The following is a 21,582-nucleotide window of genomic DNA, read 5'->3' on the forward strand; positions in this document are numbered from 1 at the left end:
TCAGCCAACCCGCAAACGGAAGTCTACACAACTAACGCAAATATAAAAATGGATCATCGGCACAATAACATTTAAATAAAGTAAATCTACTCACCATTGGAACTCCAAAATAAAAAGGTCATCGGCACAATAACATTCAAATCATGTACAATTACTCACCATTTCACGACAATGCTCTGATCTTACCCTGAAATGGGCATCCTTTTTCCTTTATTTCTAAACGCTAGCTAGCTCGCTAGCTGTGTCCTAGCTTGAGATGTACAAAATGGACGATTGAGAACTTGGATTGAGAAATTACACATTTAGAGTGTCAAAAATGAAAGCTTTGACAAACTTTATTCACGATATTATTATAAAGTTAAGCACAATGGATACAGGCAATACAAAGTCACAATACACCAGAAAATACGATGTTTGTCTTTATTTGTTCAAAGCTACGAAATATTTTAATAATATACGTCAAATAAGCTTCTGTTAAATTGTTAAAAATGTTATATTTTTATGTTTGGGCATTATATCATCTTAACTTAAGGTGATCAAAATTATTTTCAGTTTACGTATATTGTTTAAACGTGTTTATTAGCGTTTGATTGGTTGAGGAACACAGGAAGTGTTATCCCGAAGCCGGAAGCCGAAAGAAGGTGGTTCGAGTGAGTTCGGTTTTACGAGAAGAGACGAGATGGGAAGATATAATAAAAGGCTGCATTCAAACAAAGTCCATCTGACCATTCCCCAAAATCACGAACCCCTCAATTTACAAATGTTTTAACTGTATTTGACACATGTCAACCTGCCATATTTGGCCATATTCTGTACGATTTTTGCACATTTTTAGATGTGTACGGCATACAAGAAAGTTTGTACGGCAAAACGAAAAAAAAAAAAAATGGTTCAATATAATTTTTAGATATGTGTGCCACTGAGTTTGAACACAGGGGGGCGGAGAACTGCCTTTTGCCATGACCTCGGTTTTGATGACATCAATCACGAGAACCGTTTTTGTCATTAAATATTAGCATTCATTTTAATGATGACAAATATCGCTAATCGTAAAAAGCCAAGTCGACCACCGAGAAAACAAGTCTGTGGGAATAGTTTCCAGAAGAAACAAAAGTTACGAGAAGACATCTCCGGTCAAGTGGAATTTTATTTTGAAATCAATTAAAGGACAACCGACGCCTCCGGACAAGTTGTGTCCATAATTTGTAAAATGACTTCAAATGACTTCTGCTGAGCGTATTTTACAAAGATTCCACCACATATTGCTATATTTTACCTTTTAAGACTCGTGCTGAATATTCAGGAAGTCTTGTTTTTGAGTTGGTGACGATGCCTGACGTGATGTCACGTCAGTAACGCCCCTGGTCGAAAAAGCGGCACACAGTGCATTTTAGGTACTTTGTTTGCTCTGAAAACTTCGTGTTGATGGCAAAATTAGAAGGAAAACACAATGAAAAATTTGATGGTTAATCATTGTGTGTTGCACCAAGACTACTATTTGATACTAGTTGACACAAATTCCCAGTAGACAAATCAGCCCATTTCCAACGGAGCTTGTGCGCCATCTTGTGCATTTTCTGGGACGCTACAGTGGACTCCAGACGCCTCAAAATGACACGGAAGGACGTCTTTAATCGATTGCAAACATTTATGCTTTCTTCTTCAGAACTGTTTGAATCATATTCATCACTGGATGAGTAACAAGAAAGCATCTTCTCCCAATCCGAAGCCATTGTTTTGATTCTCGAGCAAGGCAATGGCGTGATTTTACGAACTAGGGGGCGCTACCTTCTGAAACTGGCCATTTCCGGGGTCATTTTGAAGTAGTTTTGGGACACTTTAACTCATTGTTTATTGGTGCTTTGCATTTGACTAAAAATATCATACTGCGTTTTTTGGGGTATTTTAGATGTTTTTCTGATGTCAGTCAGGAAACAAAAAATGGTGCCGGTTGTCCTTTAAGCGGCAGGTGCATGCAATGTGAACGAACCGTCTCGTGGAGGGAGTTGGGGGCAAGTGGGAGGGCTGACGATGCTCGAGTCGAGCTGCTGTCACATATGCCGCACAGCAACAAAAATATTTGTAGAGTCACACGCGGCTGCGGCGATCTGCAAGCCACACCGAGATGCACGAACGATGAACTCTCAAATGCGCAAACCTCCACTTGGTGGAGGTCGGCGTCGTGCGTCCTTCGAAACTGACGTTCAAGAGCGACAAAATGGAAGTTGTATCTTTTTTTAAAGAGTACTATTGCGCAATAAAGTGCAAGCAGACGTAACTTGGGGGACTTTGCAAGACGCGGAGCAGCGATGGCGATACTTATTTCCACTTGGATCGTTTGCGTACAAGCGGTTCTTTGCGTGACTTTGACGCACGACACGGACGCTGATTTCTGCAAGCCGTCGCGAGTGGCGCGTGGGAAACATTTTCGAACGAACGAAGGACAAGTGACGTTTCGGATCAACGCGTTCAAACGGGAATTCTACCTCCATCTCCAGCGGGATTTTAATTTTCTAGGACCGGGTACTTTTGAGCCCAACGCGTCGACGGCTGCAGACCTCAGGAAGTGCTTCTACTCCGGGAACGTCAACTCTCAACCGGACTCGTTTGCTGCCCTCAGTTTATGTAAAGGTCTCAACGGGGGGTTTTACGAGAACGGCGTGGAATACTTCATCAGTCCCGCAAGAGGTGAGGATGGATCATCCCAGACCGAGGACTCTTCATCCAAGACGCACGTCATCCATCGCAGGAATCGCTCCGCGTCCCCGCTCGGTAACTTCAGCAGCAAGTGCGGAGTCACACCTGATTCGAACGTTTACGCGTCCTTGGAAAGATACAAGTATATGAGGGAAATGGAGCTCGGAGGGTCGTCTGAAGCAGTTTTGGAAAAACTGGGGAGGTCGAAAAGATTTACGTCCATCCCCAGGTTTGTGGAGGTGTTGGTGGTGGCGGATCCGTCCATGGATTCGTTTCACGGGGATGAGCTGAAGCATTATCTGCTAACGCTCATGTCGGTGGCTGCTAAGCTTTACAAGCACCCTAGCATCTTAAACTCCATCAACATCGTAGTTGTAGGCTTTGTGGTGCTAAAAGATGACAGAGGGCCAAAGGTTTCTAATAACGCTGCGCTAACTCTGCGCAATTTTTGCTCTTGGCAGAAGAAGTTAAATAAACCCAGCGACAAGCATCCTGAGTACTGGGACACTGCCATTCTCTTCACCAAACAGGTAAGAACAAATCCATCAAAACGGGACTCTTCTGATGTCGTCTGTGATTGTAAAGTGAGTCACAGGATGGAGATTTCATTGGGAAAAAGGAAGTCAACAAAAGACCCAAAAATGAGAAAACTGACAATAATCCTCAAACAGAACAAAACCTAACATAAAGTGCAAAAAAAAAAAAAATGTGGCGTGGTTCAAACAAGGTTGAAAAACACTGACTTAGTTATCGAATTAGCTGTCTATTAGCTAGCTAGCTTTCTATCTGAGTTACTTCCGGGTTGAGTGAAGGCCTTGCGAGCTATTTGTTCGCTATCTATTAGCTAGCTTTCTATCCGAGTTACTTAGTTATCGAATTAGCTGTCTATTCGCTAGCTCGCTTTCTATCTGAGTTACTTCCGGGTTGAGTGAAGGCTTAGCTAGCTATCTCTAAGCTATCTATTAGCTAGATTTCTATCCGAGTTAGTTATCAAGTTAGCTAGCTAGCTTTCTATCTGAGTTACTTCGGGGTTGAGTGAAGGCTTAGCTATCTATTAGCTAGATTTCTATCCGAATTACTTAGTTATCGAATTAGCTGTCTATTAGCTAGCTACCTTTCTATCTGAGTTACTTCTGGGTTGAGTGAAGGCTTAGCTAGCTATCCGTTAGTTATCTATTAGCTAGCTTTCTATCCGAGTTACTTAGTGATCGAATTAGCTTTCTATTATCTACCTAGATTTCTATCTGAGTTACTAACGGGTTGAGTGAAGGCCTAGCTAGCTATCTGTTAGCTAGCTAGCTAGCTTTTTAGCCGAGTTACTTTGGGTTGAGTGAACGCTGGCGCACGTGGCTGCCGCTGCTCACCCACAGAAAAACGTATCCTGTGACTGTAAAGTGACCTTGAGAGTTTTGAAAGGTGCTTCAAAATGAAATGTATTATTATTATTATGTGTGTTATTATGATTATTAACAAAACACTTGAAAATGAACTGTTACCAACCAGGATCTCTGCGGGGCCACCACCTGCGATACGCTGGGAATGGCGGACGTCGGGACCATGTGCGACCCCAAAAGGAGTTGCTCCGTCATTGAAGACGATGGCCTGCCGTCAGCATTTACAACAGCCCATGAACTCGGTGAGATGCTACGTTGTTGTTCATTCGCCGTCCTGTTTGGTTAGAATTAGCTTGCGTTTCCATTTTTGGGCAATTGTCAGACACACAGTAGTACCTTGGCTTACGAACTTAATTGGTTCCCAGACAGAGTGTGTAAGGCGAAAAGTGTGTATCCCAAAAATTAATTTTCCATAGGAAACCGTTAAAATGAGAATAATCCGTTCCCAGGTCCCCATAAAACATAATTTTCTAATTTTCTAAGCCTGAAAACTACACAAGATATACCTTATTTTATGTATAATAAATGTGCTATGGTATTATAATTAAAGAAATAAACTGTACTGTATAATAAAGTAGTTTTATTGACCTTTGTGATGGTCGTTGATGGCTTGATGGAATGGAGTGGCCGCTTTCATCAGCATGAAACACTTGATGAAGAACGTAGCCTTCTTCTTTCACCATCTTGAGGAATGATCCCTTGTAGGTGCTTTCTCTGTGATAATTTTATCTAGTTCCTCATCAATTGTGTTTTTGCAAACTATGATTGGCTCATCACTAGCCAATCATAGTATGACTAGCCGCAAGTGATAAGAGCATACTGGCTGGAGCTAGCACACTTTATTGGTCACGAGCTGCATAAGCAAATACATTTTTGTGTTGATTTAATCGCGGTTTTGTCAACCCAAGATGGCAGAAGGAGGAAAACAAATAGATTTGATTTCAGATCTACTGTTCGAGCCATTTTTAAGACAGACTAGATAGATGGCTCCAAAGCTAGCAAAAATAGCCAATAATATGGCAATTTTATGAGGTTATCATGAATCCACACGTTCATCGTTAAAATTCCAACAGTTTAAAGACAGTTTTTCTGAAGTTATTTCCTGGCCAATGGCACCCTCTAGTGGACGTGTAGTAAATCACACCACACTCGCAGCTGTGGACAGATTCAGACGTAGCACCACTGAAGGCCTAGCGATGAAATCCACGACCCGCCACTTTGTTAATGTCATTGTTAGCCATAGCTATGTCCAAAAGCAGATATGAACTCCACCAGATTACATTCCTGTCATATGCGTAACGCCGTTAAGTGGTTTAACAATTACACCAAACATGTTCTTGTCATAATTGATCACTTTTGAATTCTCCACAGCTTCGTTTTCTTTTGGAAGATTCTTCATGTTCATACGGAGGGAAAAGAAATTGTTTCCTTGGGAACTGAATTCCCCTGTCAGGCACGGTTAAGCGCATGGATGTATGCCATGCCTTCTAATTCCCATGCATCGCTGCATTCCTGCCTGCTATGACATCAGCTTCAAATCAGTCCAATTTTAGTCTGTTCTGCCTCGGCCAAACGCGATGACTTACACGTCTGGCGAAGCCTTTCGAAAAAATATTTTCATATGTGTCGAGAAACGTCGCTGGACATTGTGTGCCGAGTTACACATTGCCTTGTTTTCAATGAACTCAACATAAAAATACTTCAACGATGATGTAACCTGTATTTTTTTTATCCCCTCCTTCCCACGCTATCCTCTTAGGTCACGTCTTCAACATGCCCCATGACAATGTGAAGGCATGCGAGGAGATCTTTGGGAAACTAAAAGACAACCATATGATGTCGCCGACTCTAATTCAAATCGACAGGAGTCGTCCGTGGTCTGTGTGCAGTGCAGCCATCATTACCGAATTTCTGGATCGAGGTCATGGTTAGTGAACCCTTCCTATGTATCCACGCACGAGCCCAAAATACTAAGATGGTCTGTCTTTTTGTCCAAAATCAGCTGGAATACGTTGCAGTTGTCCATGACCCAGAACAGCACAGTCACTTATCCGAATTTTAGATCATGGTCTGTAGGATTTAAAATGGAATGTTTTTTCCTAATATTTTTGTTTGTTTGCAGGAGACTGTTTGCTGGATCAACCCCAGAGGCAGTTGTCTCTCCCCGATAGCTTGCCTGGCGCCAGTTACAGTCTTCCTAGTCAGTGTGAACTGGCTTTTGGTGACGGCTCCAAGCCTTGCCCCTACATGCAGTCCTGTTCGAAATTGTGGTGCACGGGGAAGGCCCACGGCCAGCTGGTTTGTCAGACCAGACACTTTCCCTGGGCGGACGGCACCACTTGTGGCACCGGAAGAATTTGTTACCAGGGGGTCTGCATCGAGAAGAACACTACCACGCACATCAAGGTGTGGTACGCCTAAACTCTCTTCTTCTTCTTTTCCTTTGGGGTTTTCCCTTCAGGGGTCGTCACAATGAATCAATGTCCTCCATCTAACCCGGTTTTGTGCATCCTCTTCTCTCACATCACCTACCTTCATGTCCTCTTTGACAACATCCATAAACCTCCTCTTCGGTCTTCCTTTACGGTCTCCTGCCTTGCAGTTCAAGGCTCGGCATCCTTCTCCCGATATAGTCAAACCATCTCAGTCGGGCCTCTCTGACTTTCTCTCCAAAGCCTCTAATATGAGTTGTCCCTCTAATGTACACATTCCTGATCCTATCCAACCTGGTCACTCCCAAAGAAAACCTCAACATCTTCAGCTCTGCTTCCTGTATTTTCTTCAGTGGCACTGTCTCCAGTCCAAACATCATGGCTGCTCTGGCCACCGTTTTATACACTTTATACACATCCTACGCCTAAACTAATGGACTACATATATTTACTGGGACGTGTTCGGGACAGAGCGGGGACAGAGCTCCTTGAGACACTTTATGCAAAAAGCTATCCATTCCATCAAGCCATCAACGACCATCACAAAGGTAAATAAAACGACTTTATTATATAGTACAGTTTATTTCTTTCATTATAATACCATATCACATTTATTATACACAAAATAAGGTATATTTTGTGTAGTTTTAAGGCTTAGAAAATTAGAAAATTATGTTTTATGGGGACCCGGGAACGGATTATTCTCATTTTAATGGTTTCCTATGGGAACTTAATGTTTGGGATACACACTTTTCGCCTTACACACTCTGTCTGGGAACCAATTAAGTTCGTAAGCCAAAGTATCACTGTACCAGCTTGAATATTCGGTGTCCATCACTTTTGAAAGATGCCTGGCATGTTCTATTCTAAGAAGTAATATTTTCCCCCTCCAGGTGGATGGTAGATGGGGAAAGTGGGGTTCATTTGGGGAATGTTCCAGAACATGTGGTGGAGGTGTTCAATTGGCCAGGAGGGAATGCGACAAGCCAGTCCCCGAGAATGGAGGCAAATACTGCTACGGCCTTCGAATTAAGTATCGTTCCTGCAACCTCAACCCTTGTCTTGATACAGGTGCCAATCATTGTCTGTACAGTCACCCTTTTATCACAGAAAGTTGAATTCTTCAGCGTAAATTTACTTTTGTTTGTTTTTTGGACCCCCTTTAGTACAAAGTTTCCGTGAAGAGCAGTGTGAAGCGTTCAATGGGATTAACCTGAACACCAACAGATTGGGCTCGTCTGTGGTTTGGGTTCCGAAATATTCTGGCATCTCCCACAAGGACAAATGCAAGCTCATCTGTCGCGCCAATGGGACGGGTTATTTCTATGTTCTCGCTCCAAAGGTATGGATGGATTTGCATCATTTCGAATAAACAATCGCAAATCTGTAATGGGACCTGCAATAACAAACGCATGAATGGTGTGTCTGTGGAAGCTCTCAGTGGTACAGGAGTGGTCCATCGATGAGAAGGTTTCTTCAGCCGTCATCTGTACAAATTTGAAGGTGTTGGACGTTTCGCTTCTTATCCAAAAGGCTTCGTCAGCAAACTAAAATCTTTTGCTGGTAGTATATATATATAAAATTGATGGTTTGAAAGGGGAGTAAAAGAAGCTATTTTCATAAAACAGCAAAACCCTTCACTAAATCGCCATGGTGGGGTGAGGTTCAATTTGGATCATTCCTACAACCGACTACTTAGGCAACATAGGCTTAGTTCTGCTGATGAGGTGATACCACATCAAATGGGGTAATCACGCCAGTCGTAGACCCCATACTCAGGCAGGACAATTAAAGTATGTAGCCGCAGGTAGTAGTCGTCTGCTCCCCCCAACCTGAGAGCAGGGACCAATCATAGCAGAGTCTGGCACCGCCACGTCTGGACAGTAGGGATATATATATATAGGGCCAAAACTACCAGCAAAAGATTTTAGTTAGCTGACGAAGCCCCTTGGATAAGAAGCGAAACGTCCGACACCTTCAAAGAAGTACAGATGACGGCTGAAGAAACCTTCTCATCGCATGAATGGTGTGTAAATAGTGTATTAATTTCAAAGTAGGACACTGCTCAGAAATGTGTCACTTGTGTGGTCCATTTCTGACCCTTAACTCATTCACTGCCGGACAACGTGCATAAATGCGTCCACTCCAGTGCCAGGGTTTTTGTCATTGTCACTCGAATTCCAAGACCCACAGAATATTGACTTTTAGGACTACTACATAAACATTCAATGCAGCGGAAGAAAATTGAAAAATGAAAATTATGTTTTATGGGGATCTGGGAACGCATTATTCTCATTTTAATGGTTTCCTATGGGAAATTGATTTTTAGGAGACACACTTTTCGCCTTAAACACTCAGTCTGGGAACCAATTAAGTTGGTAAGCCAAGTATCACTGTATATATATATTTTTTCTCTTGAATAATGCTGTATTTTTTTCCCTCCAGGTTGTTGACGGTACACCGTGTTCACCGGACTCCACCGGCGTGTGCGTTCAAGGCAGATGCCGGAAAGCAGGCTGCGATGGGAAGCTTGACTCCAAGAAAAAATTTGACAAATGCAACGTGTGTGGCGGTGACAACCAAGGCTGTAAAAAGGTCTCCGGAATGTTCACCAAAGCCATGTATGTCGTTTGTATGTCATTTGTCACAATGTTTGAGAAACGTTGTCACAATAACAACAACAACACAGCGACTTTGAAGGATAACTTAGCTGTCTAAACATTATTGTTACAGCGCAGATATGATCGAGTCATTGTTTGTCGGTGTGACTTCCAAAACGTCAAAACAGAAGACAAACGACAGAAAACGAAGAAGAAGAAACAAAGAAGTTAATGCTATTCTCATGAACTTTGCAACGTTTTTGATGCTAACGGTTGCCATTTTGAGCCACATCCATTTTTGGGTTCAATGATTCAACTTTGTTCCTGAAGATTTTATTTACTAACTAGGTAATTTTTTTTTAAACTAGGCTATGTATTTACTTATTAACGAGGTAATTTATTTATCAATGCATTTATGTATATCATTTATTTACTAACTAGATAATTTACTTATTAAATAGGCTATTTATTTAATTATTTATTCATCAACTAGGTTATTTATTTATTAACTCGGCAATTCATTCATGTATTTATTTTTTTTTAATAGCAAGGCAATTTACTTATTTATTAGCTAGGCTACTTATGTATTTATTCATCAAATAGGTAATTTATTTATTAACAGGACAATGCATTTATTTATTTTTTAGTTACTAACTAGGCTTTTTACTTATTTATTAACTAAGCTATTAATTTATTTATTTACTAACTAGGCTATTAACTTATTTATTAACTCGGCTATCTATCTATTTATTTATTTATCAACTAGGTAATGCATTTACTAACTACGCTATTTATTTCTTACCTGGGCAATGTATTTATCTATTTATGTATTTACTAACTAGGATATAATTATGTATTTATGTATTATTTATTTATTTATGTATTATTTGTACCAGGCTATTTATTTATTTACTAGGTTATTTATTTATTTACTAACTGGGCTATTTATTTATTAACTAGGCTATTCATTTATTTACTAACTATGGTATTTATTTATTTATTTATTAACTAGGCTATTAATTTATGTACTAACTAGGGTATTTATTTATTTATTTATTAACTAGGCTATTCATTTATTTACTAAGTAGGGTATTTATTCATTCATTTATTTATTTATTTATTAACTAGGCTATTCATTTATTTACTAACTAGGGTATTTATTTATTTATTAACTAGGCTATTAATTTATTTACCAACTAGGGTATTTATTTATTTATATTTATTTATTTATTTATTTATTAACTAGGGTATTTATTTATTTATTAACTAGGGTATTTATTTATTTATTGACTAGGGTATTTATTTATTTATTAACTAGGCTATTTATTTATTTATTAACTAGGGTATTTTTTTATTTATTTATTTATTAACTAGGTTATTTATTTATTTATTAACTAGGCTATTTATTTATTTATAACTAGAGTATTTATTTATGTATTTATCCTTCAAAGTAATGCTGATGTCAACAATGATCTTTGCACTGCGCCTCACTTGAACCAACTGTTTTTTTTTTGTTTGTTTTTTTTTCTTCCCAGCCACGGCTACAACTTTGTGGCGACGTTGCCCATCGGAGCCTCCAACATCGACATCCGCCAACGCGGCTACCGAGGAATGGTCAGTGACGAAAACTACCTGGCCGTAAAGAACCGGCACGGAAAGTACCTGCTGAACGGCAACTACGTGGTATCGGCGGCGGAGCGCGACCTGATGGCGAAGGGAACTCTCTTGCGCTACAGCGGCACGTCCGCTTCCGTGGAGCTTCTGCAGTCCACGCGGCCGCTCCAACAGGCGCTAACGGTGGAGGTGCTATCGGTTGGCAAGATGACGCCTCCCCGCGTGCGCTACTCCTACTATCTCGCCAAAGAAAACATCTCAGGGGAAGAAGAGAAGAAGAAGAAGAAGAAGAAGCACATTAGCATCTTATCGCTCCGCAACGACGTCGAAGGTCAAAAGAAAGTGACGGCGAAGCCGCCGGTCCAAAAGTGGACAACCGGAAAGTGGGACGCATGCACGGTGACTTGCGGACGCGGTCTGCAGAAGAGGCCCGTGACGTGTCGGACCGCCGACGGGAAGCCCGGCTTGGGTTGCGGCGGCGCCGACAGACCCGTTGCCGCGAGAACGTGCGGAGATCCGTGTCCCGCGTGGGATGTCGGCACCTGGTCTTCCTGTTCCAAGTCCTGCGGTCGGGGCTTTAAACGGCGGGCGGTGCGCTGCCTGACTGAAAATGGTCTGGATCTTCCGCGAGATCATTGCTCCGGGAGAAGGAAGCCTCAGGAGCTTGATATCTGTTCTCTGAGACTGTGTTAGCGGTGGCTCAAAATGACCTTTGACACATGCTAACGTTGGAACTCGGCGCCGTTTGTTGGTCGAACGGATGCTAAATGGCCAGGTAGGGTGTGAGGACAACCGTCACAAAGGCAATGACGAACGATCTGGAGGGTCTTCCTCGGACCTTCTGTATGTGCTCTGCTCAACTGAAGAACCAATTGAATCAGGTTGGACTTGTACTCCGGAACGTCTACGACGCTCTCTGTACAGTGATACCTCGGTTTACGAACCCCTGGCTCCCGTATTTTGTTTTACTACTTCTTCCTTTCCTTTTATTCTCATCACTTTGCTGAATCGGAATCAGAATAATCTTGATTGGCCAAATATGTAGATAGAACACACAAGGAGTAGCTGGAAAAGGGGGTGGGCAGGGTGCGCAGGGTCCAGTAGGATTTTCTGCGCCCAAAGCAGTGTTTTATTTCATGTATTTGACAAACTTAAGATTGAATAACTGTGTCTTTGTGTTTTGACTTCAAGATGGCTGCCGCGAGAGTGGCCGCCTTTCCAGCAACTCCCGTATTTTGTTTTTTTCTACTTCTTCCGATCCTTTCCGCTTACTTTCATCACTTTGCTGCCGTGAAATGTCAATTTCTCCACTGCGAGACTAATAAAGGCTAATCCAATTCCAATTTAACGCTTGGAGTTAAAGGCGACGTTCATTCCAGTGGGCATTTCAAAAGCGTACAACTTTATTGCTCCCTTTTTTGGGAGCAATCTCAAGCGCCTGCCTTTGGCAGCAGCGAGGCACCGCGTCCTCCACGCAGCTGTGGAAACCACTGCCAATCTCCCTTGCAAGCCATCAATCACATAGCCGGCCAGCTAGCGAGCCAACAGCTGACGGCGTACCAAAACTCGTACTCATTACACACACGCACACACACACACACGCACACACACACACACACACACACACACACACACACACACACACACACACACACACACACACACACACACACACACACACACACACATGTACACGTTGCAAAGTGACAAAAAAACATGATGTCATTGAATTTGATGGAACATAATGTCATCGCCATTTGCTATCCTTTAGCTAGCTGGCTAGCTATTAGCTGTCTAGCTGACTGGCTGTAAACTGTGTGTGTGTATATATATATATATATATATACCTGAATAAATGAATAAACAAATAAAGAGCAAATAAATAAACAAATACATAAATGAAGAAAGGAGCGTCAGCGCAGAGTGCCAATGCGTATGTGGAACGGTCGCAGCTTGGAATTGAAGAGGATTGACGTGAGAGCGTTTCTCTTTTCGTCAACAGATGCAACAGCTTCATGTTTGCTTTCAACATTTAGCAGACGTGCACATGGCTTGAGTGTTGATCTCCGAATGAAAGAAAGAAAAGGAGTGAGAGAGACCAAAAGAACCCCCCCTCCCCCCCCATCACTCCATTGGACGCCAGAACTAGCGCACTTGTGACTAACCGCGCAGCGCTAACAGCTGCGTCGCTTCGCTGATTTTAATGATCACAAAACCACCACACCCCAAAATACAGCAAAATCCCCTTTCACCCCCCCCCTCCAAAAATGTTTTTTTTTGGGGGGGGGGGGGGGGGGGGGCAAATTCGAAAGTACAGTGATACTTCAGTTTACTAACTTAATTGGTTCCCAGAAAGTGCGTCTAAGGTGAAAAGTTCGTCTTCCAAACATTTATTTCCCATAAGAAACCATTAAAATGAGAATAATCCGTTCCCAGGTCCCCATAAAACATAATCTTCTCTTAAATAAGTCTTAAAACTACACAAAATAAACCTTATTTTACGTATGATAAATGTGCTATTGTATTGTAATTAAATAAATAAACCATACTGTATAATAAAGTCGTTTTATTAACTTTTGTGAAGGTCATTGATGTCGTTGCCACTTGATGATATCCGAGTGAAACTGCCGCTCTCTCTCGGCGATAATACCCTCACTCACACTGTCCCCTGCTAGCTGCTTTTTTTGTGAATCAACAGAAGTTTTTCAATCTCTTCTATTGGCGGAGACCGTCGCTTAGACAACACAGAAACACCTTTAGCCACACGTAGCAATGGTCGACTTAGCATACTGGTACCGGGACGCTAAGTCACACAAAAACGCACACCTCGTTGGTGTTTTTTGAGCATCTCCTTCTTGTGCTGGACCGTCATTTTCTTTTGTGTCCTCTTCGGCTTAACACTAGCCTGTGGTGGGGTCTTTTTCCGTCCCATAATAGCAAAAGTACTCCACTCGATAACAAACCACGTCTGCACTCAAAGGGGGTGCGGAAAACTAGTCCGCCAGCCACCGTGGCGCTGGTTCATCCGCCGAAAACTAGTTTGTATGCCGAGATGATATTCTCGCCAATGTAATATTCGTAAGGCAAAAAGATCGTAAGATAAAGCGTTGGTAAGCCAAGGTATCACTGTATAGCCCTTTTTTTGAAAAAGAGCCGACGCCATGCTAAGCGTGTGCTGAAACTGGGCTGCAGCGCTAACGTCTTCCAAATGTGCAGTGACACAGTGGAAGGTGACATCATCAATACATAAAACTTTTTTTTTTTTTTGCGTTCGTTAAGCTGCGCGTTGGAAAGTCCCTCCGTTTCTGTTTCGGCCGAAAGAGGGAAAGAAATAAGAACACAGCGACAAAAAGAAAGACAAGAAAGAAAATGACTGCTCTGTGACCTTGATCACCTCAAGAGAGGCTGACCAAACATACAGCAAGTCAAATTCCCACCATACACTGCTGTGTGTGTGCTTAAAGGACAACCGACACCTCTGGACAAGTTGCGTCCATCATTTGTAAAATCACTTCAAATGACTTCCACTGAGCGTATTTGACAAAGATTCCACCGCATGAAGCTATATTTTACCTTTTAAGACTTGCGCTGACTATTCAAGAAGTCTTGTTTTCGAGTTGATGACAATTCCTGACGTGACGTCACGGAGGGAACGCCCCTGACCGAGAAAGCGACACACAATGCATTTTGGGTACTTTTTTTTCATCTGAAAACACCGTGTTGATGGTGAAATTAGAAGGAAAAATCATCAATAACGCGATGGTGAATCGTAGACTACTATTTGATACTAGTTGACACAAATTCCCAGCAGACAAATCAGCCCATAAAACGTTTTTTCTGATGTCAGTTAAGAAACAAGAAATGGTGTCGGTTGTCCTTTAAATCCAGCAAATCTGCGAGTTTGAATCGAGCAAATTTGTGACTTTAAATCTAGCAAATTTGCCAGTTTGAATCTTGCAAATTTGCGAGTTTAAATCTAGCAAATTTGCGAGTTTGAATCTCGCAAATTTGTGACTTTAAATCTAGCAAATCCGTGATTTAAAATCTAGCAAATTTGCCAGTTTGAATCTCGCAAATTTGTGACTTTAAATCTAGCAAATCCGTGATTTAAAATATGATTTAAAATCTAGCAAATTTGCCAGTTTGAATCTCGCAAATTTGCCAGTTTGAATCTCGCAAATTTGCCAGTTTGAATCTCGCAAATTTGTGACTTTAAATCTAGCAAATCCATGATTTAAAATCTAGCAAATTTGTGACTTCAAATCTCGCAAATTTGTGACTTTAAATCGAGCAAATTTGCCAGTTTGAATCAAGCAAATTTGTAAATTTAAATCCAACAAATTTGCGAGTTGGAATCCAGCAAATTTGCGACTTTAAATCTCGCAACTTTGCTAGTTTGAAACTTGCAAATTTGCGCCTTTTTTTCTCAGACTAATACCCCCTCTGAAAAAGCAACATATATTTTCAACCTGGCCCTAATGCTCTTCCGTACATTTGAGAGTGAGCAAATGTTTGCATGCGCGTGTATGTGTGCACATCCACGCACGCGCATGCCGACGGGAATGTGTTCCCACCGAGCGGTCCCAGTGACTGCAACAGGTGCCGCTGATTAACAGATGCCCCACTCTTACAGGAATGTTGCGAGGGGGGGTGGGGGACACACACAAAAAAAAAAAAAAAACTCGACTTTCCTCCCCTCCCACTGGGAACATTTGTTTTTCGTCGCTTTGGCAGCCGTCCGGCTGCGATCAAGACATCCTGCTTCTTGCTGCAAAGACAGACGGCAGCTTAAAAAGTTGACTTTGAAACCAAATGGCAATAATCCAATGAGTACATTAACTCATTGGCTGCCTGACAAGTACCAAAATGTGGCCACTCCAATGCCAGGGTTTTTGTCATTGTCAGTGGAATTCCAGGACCCACAGAATATAGAAGGTTAAAATATCCCATCAATCAGGCCAGCTAAACAGAAGACAAGGTGGATGAGGAACAAGGTAAAATGATGGCAGAGAAAGCACCTACAAGGGATCATTCCTCAAGATGGTAAAAGAAAGAAGGTTACGTTCCTCATCAAGTGTTTAATGCTGATGAAAGCGGCCACTCCATTCCATCAAGCCATCGACCATCACAAAGGTCAATAAAACAACTTTATAAAACAGTACAGTTTATTTCTTTAATTATAATACTATAGCACATTTATTATACATAAAATAAGGTATATTTTGTGTAGGTTTAAGGCTTAGAAAAGTAGAAAATTATGTTTTATGGGGACCTGGGAACGGATTATTCTCATTTTAATGAATTCCTATGGGAAATTAATTTTTGGAAGACACACTTTGTCCTCACGTGGGGACATCATTTCTGTTTCACTGAAACCACATCATGTTAAAATGATCTTTTTGTTGACACTCAATCACGTCTTTGTTGATCGTCGAGCGCCCTCTGGCGGTGTGACAGCGAATTACCACCGAATCAGAATTTGGGTCGTGTTGCCATCTTGAGGTGGAACGATTGAACATCTTAAAAGAACCCGGAAATACTCCGAATACATGTTGTAGTAACTGTACGCGTACTCTTAATGAGTCTTTCAATGAGTGAGTGAAATATATTACGTACTTCGGTGTTTTTGACAAACTATATCCGAATGTTTCATATTTTTAGTTGGAATGTTGCCACTGGTCATTATACCTAAAGCTGTTTACAATATTTTGGTTTGAATATAATAAACTTATTAAGCATATAAAACTATCACGCTGATGCGCTGCAGTGTAAACTACGACTATTAGAAATATGTGTAAAATATAATAATAAGTAGGATTTCCCCATTCGGTTTTTCAGTGAAATGCGATTCCCTTTGTGGCCACCAGAGAGCACTGTGGTGGAAAACTCAATGCCTACCTACGGTGTATGCAGCACTCAGCGTGTTGGAGACATAAAATTAATAATAATAATAATAATAATAATAATAATAGATTTAATTTCTAACCGACTTTCAAAACTCTCAAGGTTTACAGTCACAGAATAAGTTTTTCTGTGGGTGAGCAGCGGCAGCCACATGCGCCAGCGTTCACTTAACCCGGAAGTAACTCAAATAGATAGAAAGCTAGCTAGCTAGATATCTATTACCCATCTGGCCAGCCAGCTGGTTAGCTATTAACTATCTATTAGCTATCCAGCTAGCTTTCTATTTAATTGAGTATCGAATAGTTGCTAATAATAGATAGCTAGGCAGATAGCTAGATAGCAACCTATCTAGCTAAATAGCTAGATAGCTACCTAGCTAGCTACCAAGCTAGCCATCATTTGCTATATATTTGCTATCTGGCTTGCTAGCTAGCTATCTAGCTATCTAGATAGCTAATAACTAGCTATCTAACTTGCTAGCTAGCTATCTAGCGAACTAGATAGTTCGCTAGCTAGCTATCTATTAGTTAGCTAGCTAGATAGTAAATAGATAGCAAATGATAGCTAGCTTGGTAGCTAGCTAGGTAGCTATCCAGCAATTTAGATAGCTAATAGCTATCTATCTAGCTAGATAGCTAGCTAATAGCTATCTATTAGCTATCTAGCTATCTGTCTCTCTAGCTAGGTATCGATTGGCTATCTATTGGCTAGCTAGCTAGCTTTCTATCTATTTGAGTTTTATCCGGGTTGAGTGAATGCTGGCGAGTGTGGCTGCCGCTGCTCACCCACAGAAAAGCTTGTATTATTAATGTCTTATTATTATTCTCAAAGATAATAACATTATTGTGGGTCTTCAGAAAATATCAAACAGCCAAGACATGTCACACGGACTGCGAGTGTGTGCGTGTGTGTGTGTGTGTGTGTGTGTGTGTGTGTGTGTGTGTGTGTGTGCGTGCACAAAACGTGCGGAGATTGCATAACCCGTTGAGGAAGACGGAACATGTGGTTTCCATATAAATCGCCCCCCCCCCCCCATGCAGACAAATGCTTGTGTAAAAAGAAACATTTGAAAGCATTTATTTTACACTGCGCTAATGATGGAACGACTCTGGGCAGAAGGAAGTTTTATTTGAAAGGAACAAGCCATCTTATTTACTGCCTTACATAAAACCTCAACCTCATTTTAAAAATAGCTGTCCCAAAAAAAGGCTATGCCATTGACACATATCTCCAATAATAATAATAATAATAAAATAATAATAATAATAATAATAATAATAATAATAATAATAAGATTACATGCTGCACAAGACTAAGTGGCATAAATACATATAAGCGTGTATTTTAGCATTCAGAATGTGACATCACTTTTGAAAAAATTAGACAAAAACATATTTTCCACGCCTGTGTAGTCCAGGTAGACCCCAAACAAACATTTTCTGACAACATAATTACAAACACTATTATGGTAATCAGATTTGACTTCCTTTGGCTTGATATGAAACATTTGTCACAACGAAATATGCACATTTTTTTATGTCAATATGTAAACAAGACAATCAGCCACTATATGACACATTATTAGCATACATGTGATTAATAGCCATTGGATTGGAGACGGGCACTTTATATTTCAACCTAAATTAGGCTTTTGTACATTTCAAGGACACAAGGTCAAAAAAAGCACTTAATCATCATAATAATAATAATAATAATAATAATACATTTCATTCATAAGCGCCTCATTGTGGAGAACATCTCATGCAACATTACTGACACGTTTGTCATCACATTAGTGTGTGTGTGTATATGTATGCGTGTATATGTATTTCTATATATATATATATATATATATATATATATATATATATATATATATAGGCAGGCATATATATAGGCAGGCAGGTAGGTACCCAACGTTTGGCAAAATACATTTAGCTAAAGCTCACGCTAGCTGGATCACGTGTTTACAGTTGATGGGTTCAAATTTCAAGTGTTCATTTTGAAATGAAAAAGGTTTGACATACCGTGACGGAGGGCATCCATTGCAGCAGTTTATTTGAGTAGTCTCGTCAGGCCAAGAGTTTTTCGGCGTTCTTGGAGAGGCTCTGCATTAAACTCCTTTGAAAGCTTCGCTCGTGTAATTCGGGAACCAGGAACTCCAGTAAAAGGTCACAAATGCTGTAAACCAGGTGTCTAAGAAAGAGAACATGTTGAACTATTATTTGCCGGGAACAATTATTGACTGGATATTAACTGAATTTATTCGGGAATTGGAAATATGACGTCGAAATATGACGCCATTCCCAAATTTGTTCAGATTTTGTTAGTTTTGTGATGGAGAATAACAAGTTATCATATTTAAAAGTTTCATGCCGTTATATGCTTAGTCAACACTTGTGACTCGAATACACAATTGAAGCACAGACAACCTGGGGTCAATCTGAGGTCAACAGACACAGCAAGTTAAACTGCCATCTTCATCTAGGAGATCTGGCTTTGGACAGAATTTAGGACTCGGGAAACTCCTTTATCACAGAAGCAACTTACGACTTGAAACTCCTTCACAGGAAGAGCTCCTTAGCCAGGTTACAAATTTATCAGTTCATGGAAAAGACAATGTTTTAGTGTTACAGCTGTTCGTGCTTAGAACTCGAGAGGTGTGGTATTCTAATCAAGAAAATTATGTTTTACTAATGTATCACTTTTATTTGCATATACTCTACAATAAATAGCTTGGCAGAGGGCTGTAGAATTCAGACGTCTGTCATGAATGGCTGCGTCTCCTGCCGGCAGTAAAAAGACAATCTTTCTGGGTTCGAGTCTTTGTCCACAGTGTCCGATCGAACATCTCTGACATTTTGTTAACTTGAAATTTGATGACTTTTCCTACATTGTCCCCAACAATTCAAAAAAATGGCGCTAAAATCATTTTTATTCCAATTAAGCTGGAAAAAAAAGTACGTAGTTGGTATTTGTTTTTTTTTCTTCCTTGGGTGCCGATAAAGCGCTGGCCGTGGCAATGTTTTTTTTCCTTTTCCACAAGGGGGCAGAATTTCAATTGTTTCCATGTTAGCGCTTTGTTCCAGCTTCAGCTGTTGTTAAAGCGCTATATAAACCAATATGGATGTACGTATTGCATTGTATTTCGGACAGCCACCCTCATTTCAAGCTCATATAACTCCAGATTCATATCGTTTAGGGTTATGTTTTTTTTTGAGTAAGTAAGGAAAGGTGTGACTTACTTGTTAATGTCAGAGTTTTGGAAGGAATCAAGAACAATCTCCCAACTGAGTTTGTATTTTTCTGAGCTGAGAAAATCAGTGATGACATCTGGGGACACAAATAATAATCATAATAATAATAAAGGACACTTTACAGTCACGGGATATTTTTTTTTTGCGGGTGAGCAGCGGCAGCTGGAGTAACATCAAGTATTAAAAAAAGCTAGATAGCTGACGGATAGCTAGCCAGATGGCTAGTAGATAGCGAGCCAGCTGTCTGGGTGGCTCTCTGTTTGCGATCTGGCTGACTAGCTGTCAATCTGGCTGGCTATTGGCTATCAATTATCTGACAAACTAGCTTTCTATCTGTTTGAGTTACTTTCGGGTTGAGTGAAGGCTGGCACGTGAAAATTAGAAAGTAGAAAATAGAACATTAGAAAGTAGAAAATGATGTTTTATGGGGACCTGGGAACGGATTATTCTCATTTTAATGGGTTCCTATGGGAAATAATTTTTTGGAATACACACTTTTCGCCTTACACACTGTCTGGGAACCAATTAAGTTCGTCAACCAAGGTATCACTGTATTCTATTTTTGCAGTGGTCTCTAACAAACATCAAAGTGGAATGTGGTCTGTCTGTTTTTTGGTGACACACTATACACTCTTGACAAAAGTTGACAGGTTTAAAAAAAAATAATGTTCATTGATTAATCTGCCTTTTGTTCTCACGGAAATTACGAAATTTCCGAGAAATGAAAGCAAAATTTGGACCAAAAAAAAAGGAAACGTGTCCGTCCGACCTCGAGCATCGCGTCTTCTACGCTATGTTAACTTTTGTCGTAGAACTAAGCAACTAGCAAAACAACAAACTCAAACGTGTGTTCGTTCAATGTCGTAAATTTATACCCAGGTGAATTTTACGCAATTTTTATTCAGTTTTCTGGAGAAACTTCCATGAAAATTTTGAACATCTAGAAGTCTGTAAAAATCCAAAGGACTTTGAATAGTGTCGTAGTGTTTGGATAGATTGTGTTGATTCTTCCGCAATTGCAATCAAAGACACATTTTGTACCTGGTAGAAGACCCATGAGACAATGCAAGGCTTGTTTCTTGGTGTTGTCCTTCTGCTGCTGGCTTCGTTCTATTTGGGGCGACGTGGGCAAAATTCCTCCCGGCCACACGGACTCCTGGATGACCTGAAGGTAATGGACCCAATATCTGGTACACGTCAGGTTGGCCACACTTACATTCAGCCATCTGAAATTGGAAAAGAAAAACAGTTTGCTTGGGCGCCATCTTGTGCATTTTCGGGGATGCTACGGTGAAGTCCTGACGGCTCGAATTGATCTGGAAGGACTTCTTGAATCGATGTATGCTTTCCTCTTCAGAACTATTTGAATCCTATTCAGAACTGGATGAATAACAAGAAAGCATCTTCTACCAATCTGAAGCCATTGTTTTGATTCTAGAGCAAGGCAAGACGTCTTGGCGTGACGTCACGAACAAGGGGGCGGGACCTTCTGAAACTCGCCATCTCCGAGGTCATTTTGAAGTAGTTTTGGGACACTTTAACTCATTTTTATTGGTGTTTTGCATTTGACTAAAAATATCAGCCTGCGTGTTTTGGCTATTTTAGATGCTATAAAACGTTTTTCTGGTTTCAGTAAGGAAACAAAAAAATGGTGTCGGTTGTCCTTTAAACCACGGTGTCAAAG

General features: G+C 40.7%; 2 protein-coding genes across 4 annotated transcripts in view; one reads left to right on the forward strand and one right to left on the reverse strand.

Annotated features, from left to right (window-relative positions):
• On the forward strand, positions 1-12,507 carry LOC148888796 (A disintegrin and metalloproteinase with thrombospondin motifs 15-like). Its single transcript, XM_089013283.1, has 8 exons — positions 1-3,227; positions 4,201-4,333; positions 5,851-6,018; positions 6,214-6,497; positions 7,417-7,594; positions 7,690-7,865; positions 8,969-9,144; positions 10,659-12,507. Exons 1-8 carry the CDS (start codon positions 2,310-2,312, stop codon positions 11,428-11,430), a joined length of 2,805 nt encoding a protein of 934 aa, XP_088869409.1. The 5' UTR covers positions 1-2,309; the 3' UTR covers positions 11,431-12,507.
• The window catches only part of snx19b (sorting nexin 19b), a 27,345-nt gene continuing 16,599 nt past the window's right edge, over positions 10,837-21,582 (reverse strand). The window contains exons 12-15 of one of the 3 annotated variants that reach the window (XM_089013280.1): positions 20,940-21,124; positions 19,887-19,974; positions 18,669-18,837; positions 10,837-10,973 (exon numbers count right to left, since the gene is read on the reverse strand). In XM_089013280.1, the coding sequence (XP_088869406.1) occupies positions 18,714-18,837; positions 19,887-19,974; positions 20,940-21,124 (397 nt within the window). In that variant the 3' untranslated portion in view covers positions 10,837-10,973; positions 18,669-18,713. Of the gene's footprint in view, positions 10,995-17,733; positions 18,838-19,886; positions 19,975-20,939; positions 21,125-21,582 lie in introns of those variants that run through there. The other 2 variants (XM_089013281.1, XM_089013279.1) reach the window with 2 other exon arrangements.

This window comes from Hippocampus bargibanti, linkage group LG14 (genome assembly GCF_051943395.1).
Source record: "Hippocampus bargibanti isolate YZ-2025 linkage group LG14, ASM5194339v1, whole genome shotgun sequence".
NCBI classification, from domain to species: domain Eukaryota; kingdom Metazoa; phylum Chordata; class Actinopteri; order Syngnathiformes; family Syngnathidae; genus Hippocampus; species Hippocampus bargibanti.

Excerpts from the sequence above, each read along its gene's own strand:
- LOC148888796 (XM_089013283.1), top strand. The coding sequence starts at position 2,310 with ATGGCGATACTTATTTCCACTTGGATCGTTTGCGTACAAGCGGTTCTT. Across the intron at positions 3,228-4,200 it reads CCATTCTCTTCACCAAACAG|GATCTCTGCGGGGCCACCAC; the intron begins GTAAGAACAAAT and ends GTTACCAACCAG. Across the intron at positions 9,145-10,658 it reads GGAATGTTCACCAAAGCCAT|CCACGGCTACAACTTTGTGG; the intron begins GTATGTCGTTTG and ends TTTTCTTCCCAG.